The 17,019-nt window shown below is 41.2% G+C and overlaps 2 protein-coding genes across 19 annotated transcripts in view; one reads left to right on the forward strand and one right to left on the reverse strand.

Moving 5' to 3' along the window:
* The window catches only part of LOC137604280 (calcium/calmodulin-dependent protein kinase type II subunit gamma-like), a 42,619-nt gene extending 30,997 nt beyond the window's left edge, over positions 1-11,622 (forward strand). For 3 of the 9 annotated variants that reach the window (XM_068328335.1, XM_068328336.1, XM_068328341.1), the window contains 7 exons: positions 2,633-2,713; positions 4,447-4,491; positions 5,236-5,290; positions 7,128-7,203; positions 7,344-7,438; positions 7,577-7,828; positions 7,926-11,622. In XM_068328335.1, coding sequence (XP_068184436.1) covers positions 2,633-2,713; positions 4,447-4,491; positions 5,236-5,290; positions 7,128-7,203; positions 7,344-7,438; positions 7,577-7,809 — 585 coding nt within the window. In that variant the 3' untranslated portion in view covers positions 7,810-7,828; positions 7,926-11,622. The remainder of the gene's footprint in view (positions 1-2,632; positions 2,714-4,446; positions 4,492-5,235; positions 5,291-7,127; positions 7,204-7,343; positions 7,439-7,576; positions 7,829-7,925) is intronic. The other 6 variants (XM_068328344.1, XM_068328337.1, XM_068328338.1 and 3 more) reach the window with 3 other exon arrangements.
* Positions 11,623-13,055: 1,433 nt separating this feature from the next.
* LOC137603366 (girdin-like) overlaps positions 13,056-17,019 on the reverse strand; it is a 57,751-nt gene continuing 53,787 nt past the window's right edge. For 6 of the 10 annotated variants that reach the window (XM_068326737.1, XM_068326736.1, XM_068326738.1 and 3 more), the window contains one exon: positions 13,056-16,874. In XM_068326737.1, the coding sequence (XP_068182838.1) occupies positions 16,032-16,874 (843 nt within the window). In that variant the 3' untranslated portion in view covers positions 13,056-16,031. The remainder of the gene's footprint in view (positions 16,875-17,019) is intronic. The other 4 variants (XM_068326743.1, XM_068326742.1, XR_011037268.1 and 1 more) reach the window with 4 other exon arrangements.

Here is a 17,019-nt window from a genome sequence, read left to right on the forward strand (position 1 = left end):
GCATTAAAGGATTAAATTGCACAATCAATTAGCTCTCTTTTTATTTTCTCTAAATTTTTCTACTTAATTGTTTTTTCTTCCTGAAGTTCTCTTAATATCCCTCTATCTGATCTTTCGTTTCCTGTGAGCTTACTTAGCTGTTTCATATCTCTCTCTGGGATCAGTCTGACAGCTTCACTTTTTCAGTATTTTTGATTAGCTCCTTGTTTCCCGATGACCCTTTATTTTTTTTCCTCCTCCTTTCCATTGCTGTCTGTCAGAAAAGGAAGTCCAGCTCGAGTGTTTGTTTGATGGTGAGATCGGCTCTGTCGTTTTTGTTCATTTTTCATTCTTTGCCTTTCTTCATCTCTCTGAGTTCCCCCCTCTCCTCTACCCCTCCGGTCTTCTCCTTTGCTCCTTTCAGTTTCATTTGTTCGTTCTTCTCGTTCGGGGAGAGATGCTCCAGGCATCTTCTATGACATTTCTTGCCTTTCCCAAAGTCTATACATTCAACTTCTCTGCATCCCGTTCTGCCATTAGTGCCACAAAAACCATGTCAACTTCTGATGAATGAAACATGCATACATTCCAGTTATCCTCTTCCACTAGAAGACGTTTTCTTATCAACTTACCTGACCTGCATATAATATAATTGTTTTATACAAAACTATACAATCCCTTCTCCTTTTTATAAAACATTATATTTGTTTTTTTTGCGGCACGGTGGCGCAGTGGTTAGCGCTGCTGCCTCACAACACGGCGGACCCGGGTTCGAGTCCTGCTCTGTGCGGAGTTCGCATGCTCTCCCCGTGTCTGCGTGGGTTCTCTCCGGGTTCTCCGGCTTCCTCCCACCTCCAAAAGCATGCCCTTCAGGTTGATTGGCCGGTCCCAAATTGACCATAGGAGTGTGTGTGTGAATGCTTGTTTGTTTCTATGTGGCTCCGCGGTACACTGGCGTCGTGCCCGGAGTGTCCCCCGCCTCACGCCCTGAGACTGCCAGGATAGGCACTGGCCACCCCGCGACCTGCGTTAGCGGATTAAGCGGGCTGGAAGATGAATGAATGAATGAATATTTGTTTTTTTTATACACCCCCTCTTCCTTTGTTCAAGACTCCTGATTTATTAAGGACATCGCATTGCACAAAAAAAAAACTTTTACTATTTAAGGCAATCAGACAAATGTAGTTTCATGAGACCTTTTATTAACACACGTTTAGAATGTGAAAAACATCCAACAAAGAATTCCAGTGACATAGTAAACCGATAATACAGATCAGGATTTTCCCAGTTATGGTAATGTTATCTGGAATTTTGAGTAATAATCTGCACATGTGATGTAGGAAGTATGCAGATGAATGGCTTTTAGTATTCAGTAAAACTGGACCACATCTGGTGTTTCCTGTCGTGAACATTGCTGAGATTGTTAAAGAAAAGAATGATTAAACAGTAGAGATGCTCCAAACACTGAATCCTACATTTCCCATAATGCAGCATATAATAATTTTGCCAGTGCTACGCAGGCTGAATTGTTCAAACTACGTGTAACAAACCTTTGACAATGATCATCTTGAATCTCAAAAAGCCGTGATGATGACGCTGAAATCAGTTATTGTTTTGAATTTAGCATATGTTATTCACTTAAATTTAGTTTATATGTCACCAGTCTTGGAAAAATGTACTCGTACTTGCATGTACTCTTTCAAATTTCTTCCAAAGGTTGTGAAATTATTTTTACGTGCAATCCACTATTAATATTATTCTCTTTGTTGCTGTCATTGTTGTTCTTATTATTAATGAAAACCGTTGAAGAGCGTTATGTGATGTAAACAGTTAGTCATGATAGTGTAGAGATTAACAGGTCTCAGTAAAGTCTTCCTGCAGATTTGAAAAATAACATATGATACACATATTAACACACGCGCGCAGTGTTCATACTGATTTAAAAATTTAAAATTAAGTATCTTTCATCAAGGCCTTTCACTGCATGCACAGACCTGGACTGTTAACCATTAATATAACCTCATTTTCTGGCTTAGAATTTGGCTGCAGTGCTGCTACAAATTGATTCTTGTTTTTAGAAAATAGTCCTTGACATTTGATTTTTTTTTAAAAATCACTATAAAATGTATTTGTATGCTTGTGCAGTTTGAGCACATTGGTTGTTTTAAATTGCATCTGTTGGCCAAACTTTCCATGGTGTTGTGCAATGTCTGCAACAGTTTCAGGCGATACTTGCAGGCATGCACTCAAAGAGACTAGCAGTGTCCATTAAACAAATTAGGAAGTCAATATACTCACACTGTTGTTGGAGCAGGACACCGAATCTGTTTCTGCTTGTTCTTGATGGTCAACATGAGGGACATGTCAAAGATTAATAAGATCTTTTAGAAGCTATGAGCACAACTGACATGCGGGGGAATAAAACAACTTCTCAAACAAAAATGCACAAGACAACAATGTGCAGATGACGGATAAAGACAGTGAGATAAATCTGTTTAGCATTGAACCCGACTCCCAGTTTGTGCTCTTATCCCACTCACTCACTCACAATTGTAGATTATTTTTATTGGCAGTGTAACAGCTCTATTCTCACAGAGTGGTTTATGGTTTGGAGCCCCCGGCAGTCATTCTTTGCTGTGTTTCTTTGCCCCAGTCACAGGGAAACAACAGTAAAAACAGTGTAGTAAGCAGCAGCGGCACCAAAGACAGCAGCATGTCATCTTCAGCACCAATGGTACCTCATCTCTATTTGGGTTCTCTCACTTTGCTTTTTAACAACATCATTTAATTTCCATTTTATAATGTTTTAGTTCTGTCCCGTCATCTTCTTTGTTACATCCCATGTCGAGTGGAATCTTCTCTTTACTTAGTCCACTCTCTCTCTCTCGTCCTTCATCTCTTTGTCCTCCATCATCTTCCTCTTTGCTTCTGTATAGAACTGAATGTGTGATGTTGGGAACAGATTTTAAATTCTGGTGTGTCTCTCCTGTCTTGTGTTTTACCCAAACTTCTTGTGACACACTAACGTACATATTGGACAAATAGTCTTAATGTACATTTCAACGAACACTTCATTCACTGTTCAACAAAGCAGGAATTTAAAAATATTATATAAACCGAATTTTTTTTTTTTTTTAACCATTTAATTAACAACACATCTTTTTTATGTGAATCTCAAAAGACGAAGACTTGTGGGTAAAGCAGGAGCTTGAGTAGTCAACAGCATTATTGTAAAGTATGAATATGCAGCCCCTATGTTAAAATATATTATGGGATTGAACCACAAAAAAGCTTGACAGATTGTTTCATGCTTGAAATATTGTCAATAAATTCACAACCTAATAAAATCAAGGTCAAGATTCAGCATGAAGACCAGAATCAGGAACTACATCATCTCTTATTCAAGTTGGGGAAATCCTCCTGTGATCATCTCTAAACGCTCTGATTAACACATCTGAGACCTCATCATGAGTTTGTGAGTTCAACAGCAGAGATGCCGTAGAAGTCACGGCTACTGACTGAAATTACATCCCATAAAAACCCAAAGTGAGAGGATAAAAATAGCCAAAAACCATTTTAACACTTCAGATTACCCATAATCCCATACGGCATCAAAGGCGCTGCATGTCCTGCTGTTCTAGTTCCTAGATGTTTGGTCCACTGATGGTTGGATCAGGAGGAGTGTGTCCAATCAGATCTGTAGTTTGTTCTGGTGCTCTTTACGTTGAATGTGTCTGTGAGTGTGGTCAAGGCTGAGGAGGAGGAGCAATGACACAAACACAGGCACTCCAACGGGATTGGTTGATGAACCGGGACGGCAGTCACTGTTGCTTATTCTCCATTGAAGGAGAAAGAGATCTTTGCTGCTCTTATGAAGGTTTGTTGGTAATAAATAAGTAATGTGATAAACAACCGCAGACCTAAAGAAGTCATCATAATAATTAGCTAATGCTACATGCCTGATAGCAAGGCTAACATGTGCTGTGCGTGTGCATGATAGTATCGTGCATGAATGGATTTGTAATTTGATCCTCTTTTAATTAAAGAGCACCAAGTTGGTTGTTTTGAAGTTTAACAGTAATCCAAAAACTTCCAGGTGTTGTGAACATGTTCATATTTACAGAACCGTCCTCCTCAGTCATAGTGATTTTTTTCAGACTAACTAAGTTTTCGTGGCTGTTTTCATGCACTTTGGAGATCTTGAGCTGATCCTGTCGGCCACAGCGCTGGTGAACATGAAATAAACGTCTGCAGGCATCTCCTTCAATCAAAAGAAACAATCCGTAACCTCTGGACAGCTGCTCCCTGTGCTTTGTGTTGCTATCTGCACATTTGTGTGTTTTCTATGTTTACTGTCATGGAATAAGTCGGTATTCCCTGACATCTTCCCCCTGGTGTCCCCCCGCCTACCCTCCCATCCAATCAATCACCTCCCCGCATGGTAAAGTGTTTCCTACCTCCCCCCAGGAAGCCCAGACAACCGTTGTGCACAACCCAGCTGATGGCACCAAGGTAAGCGCCTCTCCCCTCCACAAGTAGCATCTAGCAGCCAGAAAACTTGTGGAGGATGTTCTTTAAATATACTTTGTGCATTTCCTTTTCCTTGAGCTTAAAACGTCAGCGATGTCATAAAAAAGTAACTTTCCCCTGAGGTGTGCCTTGCTGCAGGTGATGTTGAGTGCTTCAGGTATAAAGCACAGCAGTCATTAAATTGGGAATGAATTTTTTTAATTAGTGATTTAAATATTCTGCGGATAAATTTTGGGATCCAAACTGCTAGTTTAAATGCTTCATTGAAGAGAAAATCCTCCTCCTGTCATCTTTAACTGCAGCACATCTTCAGAATGAACTCTCTCATTTGTGGTTTGCAGTCTCGCAAATATTCTAGTATCACCACTTTAAGCAGTTTTCTTTACACTAACAGTTTTGTTAGCACATCGGAAGCCTCCAGTGGAATCATCACACACTAACAAGTACAGACACACTGCTTCCTGTTAAATTTAGCTCTACTGTTGCTCACGCTGCTCGGTGTGGTTTGCCTCTCTGCTGTCCCGGCTGGTTTGTGCTCCTGGGAGGGGATTCATCTGTCCGTCCATTTGTCCGTCCGGTCGTCTGTTTGCGTGTTTGTTCTCAACTACTTCTTACTTACGCCGTAAAAATGTGTGTGCTGCTGTTTGTCTTTTCTCTCGTTATCAATCTTTTTTTTTTTCTATTACTCTTTTCTGTCCGTTTTTGTCTCAACCCTCCCCATCTCAGGGCTCCACGGAGAGCTGCAACAACACAGAAGAGGAGGAGATGAAAGGTAGGAAAGGTACTTGTCCAACTTTCACCTTCTCTGCATGCCTGCATGTTTATATTGTTTTTAAGATCAGATAAGGAAATGTCAAAATACATTTTGGACTGTTTGTCTTCACTTTGTTATTTGAGGTAATGCGTGTCTTCTGGGTAAACTTTTCATGCAACTGGAGTTGCAGGAAGTTTAGTAGTTAAAAAAGGACAGATTGCTTTGAAATACTTTGCATGACGGGGAATCGGAGCTGCACACGTGACCATTCAGACGTTATTTAAAAGGAATTTTCACAGAAAAGGAAGTTGTCAGAATTAATGATTTTAGAAGACATTATATCAGCATTGTTACTATGTGTGAAATCCATGTTTAACATAGTGCATTTGTTTGATTTATATGATTCATTTAAAGTTTTGTTCAAAACAATATGCTTGGCCAGAAAAGTAAAGGATTCGTCAAGTAAATAATAAACCGATAAACAGAAAAATTATAAGGTCTGTGAAATATTGTTTTTTTACTAGAATTTTTTTTTTTCTGATTATGATGATGATGAAGTTGTTTTGTTGATAAAGTTGTTCACTGTGGACTCCTGGAAGGAGGTACCTGTGCCTCCTTTAGACTCCTCCTGCCTCTAAAGCCCCCGATGTGTTCAGGTGAATGAAGGACAGAGCTGCCTGCAGCTTTATAGGAAATCATTAATCCGGTTACTTAAAGCAGCTCCTGTTGGTTTACCAGCAGTTGATCTTATTGTGACTCACCACTAATGTACAATGGAGAGACTGTTCTTCTCTCTTCACTTGTTCTCTGAGAGGCTGAAAGGTTTCTGCAACCTGTTGCACCAGCTGATCTTCTGGTCCTCATGGAGTGTAAATTAGTACTAAACTCCTCCTTCTGAAGCTTCAATGCACCTTTTAAGTCAAATGCAGTCAAGTGGTGAGAGTTGACTTTACAGGCCACTCCCTGCAGTAGCTCTGACTAGTATCATTAATACCAGTTTCCTTATGGTAGATTTCTGCCTGAGTATCCAAGAGCCAACCTGAGAATTCACAATAAATTGGTTTTGTTAAGTTTTTAAATCAGTGAACCAGCAGTGATTACAATCAGTTTTCAACTCTATTTCTTCTTTATGAATATCTACATACAAGTGAAAATGATTTGCGTTTAAGGCTCCACATGAATGACCATGAGTCTCCCAGTGTGTCCCTGACGGTCCTCCTGTGCTGCCATCTACTGGCAACCAGACCGGACTGCAACCTCATATTTCACGCGCTAATTTATAGCTTTCTTTTTTCCCGATAATCACTCCTTAATGTGCGTCATGCAGATTACAAAAAGGTAAAAGCTTGTATGGCTTCTTAGTTTTGCGTCATCTACCTTTATTACCTGGGACTGGATGCCCTGCATCTGGCCTCCATCTGCAGGGCTGAGATCCTGCATTGAAGCAGGATGGGGTTTGTCGCCTCCTGCAGGCCGCAGCGCAAACTGCAGCAACGTGTCGGATGTTGTAATGCTTGTGAAAAGATTCTTGCAGCAGTGTTCAGTATTGTTTTTGTTATTATGGTCTGTTTTACCTTTAATAAATTGGTTTAGCGAACACAGATTTATTTGCAGGTCAGGAGTTTGTAGCTGCTTTACTGGCTCATCTAATGCATGTTGATGCTTTTGGATTTTAAATGTCCTTTTGGACATGGAGAATTCAGATGTCACTTACCAGAGGTGTCGACACGTCTGTGTGATCATGATTCTAACGTCGATGTTTAAAGTTTAACGACGGTGTGAGGAGTTAAATGTGCACATTCAACTATAAAACAATATCTGACCATCTTTAACCTCTTGTGGTCGGCTCCCCTTTTGTCATCAGCTCGTAAACAGGAGATCATAAAGATGACAGAGCAGCTGATTGAAGCCATCAACAATGGGGATTTCGAGGCTTACACGTAAGTTTGCAGACGGAACTCCAACAAAGAACATCACATTTGTCACTTCTGATATGGAGACACTTGATTTTCTTGCTGATTAATGCTCCTCATTTCTGACTGTCAAACTCCTGATTTGCTGTTGTGGTTTCCTCCGACAGGAGAATCTGCGACCCTGGACTGACTTCTTTTGAGCCTGAGGCTCTTGGCAACTTGGTGGAGGGAATGGACTTCCACAAGTTCTACTTTGAGAATTGTACGATGTTCATTTTTGTTTGTATTTATTGCTGCTAATTTCTTTGCTCTTTTTAATCTACACTGCAATGTCGTGTTTATTCTAAATGCTCTCAGATCTGTTTACCGAAACCTTGACAATCCATTTGCGCCCCCACAGTGCTGAGTAAAAACAGCAAGCCCGTTCACACCACCATCCTCAACCCTCACGTCCACCTGATTGGCGAGGACGCCGCCTGCATCGCCTACATCCGCCTGACGCAGTACATGGACAGCCAGGGCCGACCGCGCTCCTGCCAATCAGAGGAGACACGCGTGTGGCATCGCCGCGACACCAAATGGCTCAACGTGCACTTCCACTGCTCAGGAGCGCCGGCTGCACCTCTGCAGTGAGCTGACCACACACACCCAGGTAAAGAGGAAACACCTCACCACACCTTCAAACCTTTGAATTGATAATGGATTCTTGAATTCATTAATTAATTAATAATTATTCTTCCCTCCCCCAGCTTCGCCTGAACTGCGAGGCTGTTTGGAGCATTTATTCTACACGGTCGGATTGGTGCCTAAGATCCCGGCCGAGGAGAGGCGGCTCGGCGAGTTTTTAAAAACACACACTAGTGGGGTAACACGCTCTAAATTAAAACAAAGAAAACAAAACAGCATATTTCAAACGTTTGACTGAACGACCGACCAACAACTATCCAGTCCCAGCCGAGCGGGATGATGGTGGCCTTCGGCTGCCGTTGGGGCCCCCCTCCTTGCAGTTGGTGCATGCTTCTGCTGGCAACACAGGGGTGATGCTGTCCTGGTCCCTTTTCTTCCATGGCCTTTATTCACTTATGTTTGTGCTATCTGGAAAAGTAATAACAAAGTATGTCTATATATCTATAGTTATAGATATACAGATATATATTATGTATATATTTTTTTTTGGTTTTGTCTTGAGAGAGTTTAGAGCGTCTAATAGAATGAAAATGTTTTAGCAGGTGAGTTAGGTTTGGGTTTATGGGAACAGGAAAAACTAATATTTGCATAATTTCAACATTAAAACCTAATTGTGTTTTAAAGGGTTTTATGCATTTTATATTTTACTGAAGGGACCTTTTATTTTTATTTTGTCCTTTTGTAATTTTTGTTATTAGCTGAATTTTAATGCATTTTGTGTTGGAAAATGATCATTTTTAATCAAACGTGGAATTTTGTTTAGTATAATTGTGTATAAATAGATATTTATATCTAAAAAAAAAAAAAGTATGTTTATTATTTTCGCAGTGTGGGAAGGGGAGTATCAGAATAGTCTTTTTTTGTTGTTGTTGTTTTTCAACTTTCGGATCCCGAGGTGTAAATACAAACACACACACACACACACGTGTCCCGGCCGTTTGGGGTGAACTTCTCCTGAGTTTAAGTCGCGTTAGTTGAGCTTGGCTAATCCTGAAGTTGCAGAAGGGGTTCCGTCTATCTGCCGTTTTAGTGTTCAACACTGGGAGGCGCCATCCGTCAAAGTATGAAGCTCCTTCTCTGAACTAACTAATCTGAAAGCATGGACACACGCCAATTGTTTGTTTTGTTTGTTTTTTTGTGAATCGTTGATGTGAAGCATGAATTATTCAAACTATCTAATGGCCTGTACTGTTTCTACACACACACTTAAGACTCGATGCTGTTGTGTTCGTTCTTCTTAGAGACAGAAAACCTTTCTGCAACTTCAGGTCCTGCTCTCTGACATCCTCCCCATCCTGCTCTGTGATCTCTGCTAACCAGAACCATTTCCGTCCAAGCAGAAACATGCCGTGTGATGATGTCGATGATGTCACCCTTATGCCTGTCTCTTGTTCTGATTGTGTTCTTTAACAATTTCTATGTTATCTGTCTTTGCTTGCTGTACTTCTGTGTGAAGTTCTGGCACTATAAAAAGCATGTTGAAAAGGGATCGGACAGAGAAAGGTATTATGGGAAGAGGGCTATATTGATGTGCTGTGGGACCTTTACTGATGGCAATCAATAGTTTGGTCTCTTTTGACTCAGTTTCTGTTGTAACTGTTGTAGTGGTAAGTGTTTCGATGTTGATATTTTTGTTTGAGCCAGAACTGTAAAACAGAAAAAAAATAAGAAAAAAAATCATGGTTTAAGTAAAAGGAGGCTGGGATTATCACAACGCTTTTTTTACTGATCAATACACACGACAAATGCTGAAATCTTGACACAATAACACTGAATTACACTCCTGTGGCCAATTGTATTGGAATTCACAACATCATAAGCACACAAGGTGAAAGATTCTCCCTTTAAAGAGGACAAACATATCTCTGTGTTCGTGGTTCAACTTTGCAGCACTGTTTTTTCACTGTGTCGTAAAAACTTGGTGTGAATTCGTACCAGCGGAGGAGTGAGGCTTGCTGTGCGTCTCGTCTTTGTGCTACGCTGCTCGTAGTTCTCTCACACTGCTTAGGCTGAGGCAGGTGGTCACTAATGATGAAGGCTGAATCAGTCGTCGTCTTTCTATTTACACTGGCAGACTTTGTGGATCATGTGAAACCCTGTCCTGCTGTATCAACCGCCTTCTGAGCATATCTGACGTGCCAGGAGAACTGAAACACACAACCACATTTACCCAACAAGCACACGCACACACACACACCTTGTGTGTCATCATGACGACATGTAAAACCAGTACTGAAATTTTAACGTGATGTTTTGCGGCTTCTGTTTGTGGTCCGGCACAAGTTATGTCACCAATCGGACAAAATTATTTTCTTTCTGTGTCTGTTTTCCACGCAGCCGTTGGGACATTTAGATTAAGTCGTCTTAAAGGAGGTCAAGTTGCCTGAAGGAGCAACCGCCAATAGGAACAGATGCATCGAATTGAAATTTTGATTGTTGATATTAAAAGAAGTCAGACTCCTGGTGAACCATGTTGCATCTTTAGAAGACGCAGCTGGGGCAACTTTTAAAAAAATTATTTTTAGCAGTCTAAAGATTGCCAACTTTTCCAACCCCTTAAAATGAGGTGGCACTACTGAGGCGTTTCGAGTATAGAGGAGGTGAGAAGTGATTTTCTCTCCACTGTATTCTGCATAACATTTGAAGAGTTACAACCACCGCTATTTTAAAATAAAGCCTAGATTTTCCCTCCTGTCCCATTAAATGAGTTCCGCCCTGACTTCTTGATAGGTACCAGAAAACTTCAGAACGTAATAGATAATATTCAAATGCTATACATTTTATTGTACTGTACTTGGGTGTAAGGTACGATTATATTAACCAGTAATTATGCCAAAATGACGCTGCCATTCCTCATTTTCTCATGACATGGAAAATGAGGCTTGCTTCCGTAGAAACACTAGTGACCCAGCTACTTCAGCTTAAGTGTCATGGAGAATCAGTTGTGATGCAACACATTTGAATTTTCACCTGACAGGGTATGGACATTTGAGTCTCACTGCTGTAAATAGGATACGTGACCAAATATAGACTTTACACAGAACAACGTTGGGCTGATCGCATCAATCACCTACAAATGATTCAGTAATGTATCTTGGTGTCTGTTGTTTTCCTTCATTTTTTTTTTATTTTAAAAATTTCAAGTGTATGTAAATGTTGAGTGAACTCCATACGTATGCCCAAAGACTTTTTGAATTTCAGATGTTGGATTAAAACAGTTCCTCAATGAACTGAGGGGAAGAAAAGATCCTTAAAGTGCTTAAAACAGAAGCTGGAGAGAGATCAAAACACAAATAGCAGCACTATATATGCAGTTTTACAAATGGAAGAAATATGCATGTCTACTTTCTGGTGATTTTTCACTGTTTACTTGATAAAGAAATGGAAATCTATATTACTTGCATCCTCAAGGTTATGAAACAGCTCCCTCTGAGATAGAAAAATCACGTTATCTCACGTTAAAAATGCATAAAATTTTAGTAAAAGCCTTAGCTTGTACGTAAGTAAATTTATTGCATTATAAACTTAAAAAAGGGGCTACATATGTCTATACTGTATACTGAGTTTCAGTTGGATGCTGGATTTTTGCATGACCATACAGTTAATAAACATCATACATAAAAACTTATTGTTTCGATGTTCATTTTTATGTTTGTTGCATTTAAATGTTACCTGTATTCAATTGTTGATTAAAACCGATGCTGTTGAAAAAATACGTTTGCTCCAACTGCATGTGTAAATTCAATGTTTTTGATCAAATTCCAGAGGTAAAATTCAGAATAAAAATATCTTAGTGTATAAAGGCTCGGCAGCTTTTTCCTAGGTGTTCCTATCTCTTTTATTGCTTTACTGAACCCTGCAAGGACCACCGATCATAAAACAATTTCCTATAATATTTGGCTACAATAATGCAAACAAGGATTAACACTTTGAATTAGAGTATATTTTGTTTTACTCAGAAAATATATGCAATACAGGAAACGTCAAAGCGCTGTTTTCTGTGCTGACTGTTGTGTGGTTGCAGTACAGTCACCCTGCCAAAGAGGGCGCCCACGTTCCCAATGAATGGGGCGCCGAGTACTGAAAGTTAAACGATTCGAAGCCTCATGGGGCGCCATTCAGACATCACTACCTGACAGTTCGAAGGTGTGTGCAGGTGTCTCTTATGCATCTAGTCAGTTCAAACAGGTGTCATTCATACTGTTAACCAACGGGGGCCGGAATGACTTCTTAAAGCGCAGGTGACTGCATGGTCTGTGAGGGACGGAAGGGTTGTTTTTGTAGCTGCCCAACACTTATTGGCCACCCATTTTCACAAATTGTTTAAAAATCGTACAATGTGATTTCCTGGTTTGTTTTTTTACATTCTCTCTCAAACTTGATGTGTACCTATGATGAAAATTACAAACCTATCTTTTTAAATGGGTGAACTTTATTTTTTAATTTTTTTAGGTTGCCTAATACATATTGACCCCACTGTAAATATATACTAGGGTAGTTCTTTATATAGAACTTCTCAACATTTGCAAGTAAGCTTTAACGCTTCTCCACACAATCCACTTCAGTTTTGAAATCAGACTTCCAAGTCAAGGACGTACAGCGCGCCCTGACGCGATCGCGCATCAACTATGACTCCACCCCATCGCGTGTTTGGTCGGCAGTCACGTGATACCGTACGCGCATTTTATTGGCTGACAGCATCCGGAAGTGCTCTCGTTCATTCAGTCTCGGACTTTCGTGAGACACAAGATGCTTTAAACAGTCGATAAGAGTGTGGGGGAAAAGGTAATACAGATAGGTGGTTTAATCAGTATCGTTATGGGGTTCATAAACGTTTAAATTACCGTAAAAAATACGAAACGTATCGCGATCTCGATTGCGGATTCCTCAATCGCGTGTAGTTCCTGGAACACATCAACAGCAAAGACCGAAGGCGCACTGTATTCAGAAACGCTTGTTTTTGGGTTTTAATTTGTCTTTCCACGTCAAAGAAAAAAGATTTAATTTGCTAATTCAGACATTTGCATGTCACTTATAAAATTTAGCAGTTGACATTAGACGTCAAATGAGAACATACTGTGGTTTAAGTCATTTCAAAGTGAATGTGATGAAGACTACTATGAGGAAGTCTTCATATCTGGAAATAAACTCCAGCTAGATGCTCAGACACGACACACAAACAGAGCACACACTAGTCTTGATGAATTTTAATTACATCAAATGGATTCATGTAAAAGTGGAAAAGAAGGAAAACACTGGGTTTCATCATCATCATCACGTTTTACATTGCAACAGAAATGTGCACATATTCCGTATGCACCTGGTAGATTTCAGGTCACCAGTCCAGTCAGATGTATTGACAGGAAGTAAATAAACAACATGATGTTCATGAATCGCAAGTGTGTTTTTTTTCTGTCTGCATTCCAGAGCAGGATGAGAAAAAATGAGGTCATTTATGGTAAGATGAGTTATGGATCTGTCTTACAGGTGACCCGGAACTCTCCCCATCATTCCTCTTTCTTTCCTTAGTCCTATCACACATCCTTCAGACATGACTGGTACACCACAGGCCAATCACACAGCAATGGCTTGTAACAACCCCCACTTGACACCGTCCTCGATTTTGATTGGATAAGAGACATGGGGCGATTGGATGATTGTTTCATGCGATAGTGATTCTGATAGCAGGTTGAATTAGTGATGCTTTTGTGCTGACAGGCTTTGAATGTATTTTGACTTGAATGTCATTGTTTCTTGTGCGTGCTTTCCATTTTACAAACACAGTCTCGGCTGACTTTGAGGATGCGCAGAAGATCCAAAAAATCATCAGTCCGGCTTAAGATCGCTGTTTTGGCTGTGTGAAAATTGGCACTTCAGTCTTAGTCCATAGATACTAGTGCACAGCGAGAGGTTTGTCACACTGAAGGACTCATGGCAGTGCAATCTGCCTTTAGAATTTACAGAAAACAGTCACTGCGAAATCTTTTCTAGTCTTTTTCTTCAGTATCCTTGATTCAAGGAAGAAAAAATAAACATAGGGAGGCAACCTTCCTCTACTGCATTGTCCTGGGTAAAAAAAAAAACACTGGGATTTACAATCTTTTCTCACTGTAGACAGTCTAAGCAGATTAACTACTCGGCTTCAGACACACAGCTCCAAGGCCACCTTTCTCTCTGAGTCCCAGGCAAGCAAAGGAGAAAAAGAGTAAGAAGAAAGAAAAGGAGACAGATTAGAAAATAAAAGGAGAAAGAAGCTAAGAGAACACAGTACAAAGTCAAGAAGAGAGAAAAGGTTAAAAATCAGAAAGCGTGTTAGTAGACAGTGATTGGGAAAGGAAGGGAAGACGGACGGAAGCAGCTGGCCTGGAACTACATGCATTGCGAAGGGAACAAGAAGGGGGAAGAATTTCAGTGCTACACCAAAGCCATGCAGCTACAAAAAGCAGTTGTTTAAATGCTAGCATGTTTTTCTTCCAGCAGGAAACAGTCAGCAGCACCATTACAAGACAAATGGAGGTGGTGTACGATGGAGCTCTGGAGCCGTGGAAGTCTTATTGGGAGATTCGGGGACACAAAAAGGCAAAGCCTTGCACTGCGTGCAAAATAGTATTTAAAACAAGCAAAAAAAAAAACCCCAAAAAAAGTCATATGCCATGCGGACCGGGGTCCTGCCAGCCTCTGAACAGGCGTTTGGCACAACAAGGATGGATGAGCGGTAAAGGAGGCGGTGAGGTGGTTCAGGCTTACAGTCAGGGGAAGCAAGTGCACAGCAGGATGGATGACATCTGTCACACCATGTTTTATGTTCCCATGGACACAAGACTGCCCCCCCCCGCCATTTAGTCCACTAAGACAGCGCTCACTCACCACGTGCTCACAGCGTGGTAGCAGACAGACGAGGGTGGGGGGGACAGGGTTAGCAGCTTTGCTGCGGCTCCCCACTCCTGCTTTTAGTCTTTCTGCCCTCGACATCTGTAGGACAAAGTTAGCATTTATGTTACGTCTGTAGCACAAAGGTAACATTTATGTAACATCGGTAAGAAAAAAAGCAACACTGATGTTATGTCTGGACGAAAAAAGCATTTTCATTGACTTATATTTTCATAATAGTTAAAAATGTATAGGAAAAAAACAATAAAGTAACTTTGAAACAATAACAAAATATAAAAGCAGAAATAAATAAGCATATATAGGCTTAAAGTACTACTATCATTGGCACATAAAGCAGTACTTGTCTTTGATTATAACTTAATGATTACAACAATCTATGTAAAATCTTATCTGTCTAAATCACATAATTAAATATCTTCTGGTTTTGGTATTTCGGAAAGAATATATTTTTCCAGAAACAAAAAGTAACGCTGCCAAAATACTCCACAACCAATGGAAACACTCTCAACTTACTATCCTCCTGCTCTAAACCAGCTTGTTTATCATCCGACTCCCCAACTTTCACTTAACCACCTACAAATTCCATTGGATCATTTTGGAAATGAAGCTTCATCATTTTGGAACACACCCAAAAAGTCAGTTAAGACACGTCGTATCCACAAAATATGCCCAGTTAATAAAAGAATATACAGAAAAGTCACTCAAAACACAAAAGCGAACAGTCCACACCATTATTAGAAACCAATACAAATGTAAATCAAAATGATTAACATTTTGATCATAGCAATCAAAATGAATGACAGGTCAAAATCGTGCAATTAAAGGGATAATGTGAATGAGTTAAAAATAGTAAAAGAACACCCCCCATATGACAAAACTTCACTTGAACATGGAAAATGAACCCATTATCAGAAACACTGAGCATTTTTCATTTTGCTTTGTAAAGAAGAAATTCCAGATCTATCCCACAAAGCTTTGATACATAAACAGATAATAGGGTAACATTAGTAGATGCAACTGAACTGATGAGAAAGCAATAATGATAAATGCTGCTGGACGGAGAGAATCGCCTGTCCCACCTGAGAGAAATGAAAAAGGCAGGAAAAAAAAAAAAAACCAGAACAGCAATCACCAAGCAGCACCATGGAAATGATAAAGAATGAAACAAACACACCCGACGGTGACAGATGACGCTCCAATAAATACATGCAGAGGAGGAGGATTCGTCATTTATCCACCCTGTCAGTCTTACAGTCAAACCAGAACCTCCCTGTCGTTCACACACACCCGTACTCGTACCACAGAGACTGGTCCTCTGGGCTCGGGGGCTGGTCCAGATTATTCACGCTGTGTGGGGTCTGCTTTGGGGTAGGACTGTGGCTCTGCACTGGGGGAGGGTGTGTTTTATTTGTAACAGGAGGCCCACTGATGTTGCTGACTAGGGTGGGGTTTAGAGACAGGAAGGGGAGGTTTTTGCCCCCCGACTCACTAAAGATGGAGTCCATGAACACTGACTCTACAGTGAAGGAAGGGCCGAGGAAAGACTCGAGGGTGGAGAGATCAGGATCCTCCAAGCTATGGCAGGGGAGGCTCTGTGACTTGGGCAGGGTTGGGTCGGTGGTGTTAAGGGGTCCCTTTAGGTCAGTGCCGTATGGATGGTACTCACTGGGTGAGGGCTGGGAGAGAGCCCCTGCCTTAATGGAAGCAGCAGGGGATGCGGCGTCGACGGACACAGGCTGCCGGTTGTCTTTGGACAGCAGGTCGTGGATGCTCGTGCGCCGCGTGCTGCCCTCGGCGGTGGATATGACGCTGCTGGCCCGGGGCAGCGTGGCAGAAGCAGAGTCTAGACGTTCTGAGACGGACGTGGCCTTCCCTTGTGACGACAGGCTGGAGCGGATCGGGACGGAGCCCCTCACACGGGTGCTCTCCGCCTTGCGCAGGGTCGGACGACCAGGCTGTCCGGAGGATTTGGGTGGGCGATCAGAGCTGAACGCTCCTGCTCTCCCACTGGAGGAGCGCAATATTCCCCGGCTCTTTGTGGTTGGACGCTCTTTTGGCGCATGCTCAGAAGAAGTGGGGAGTCGTGGGGAGTCGACTGTTAGGTTCTCCTGACTGCCGGACTGCAGAGAAGAGAGGAAACCAAAACAGAACAGCCCCATCAGAACCATGCACATTGCTGTTTGTGGTGAAATATGACATTTTTTATTTGATGCAAGGTGGAAACAACAGCGAATACACAAATTAATGACTTGCTGCAGCTAAACA

The sequence above is a fragment of the Antennarius striatus genome, chromosome 11, assembly GCF_040054535.1.
Source record: "Antennarius striatus isolate MH-2024 chromosome 11, ASM4005453v1, whole genome shotgun sequence".
Taxonomy (NCBI): domain Eukaryota; kingdom Metazoa; phylum Chordata; class Actinopteri; order Lophiiformes; family Antennariidae; genus Antennarius; species Antennarius striatus.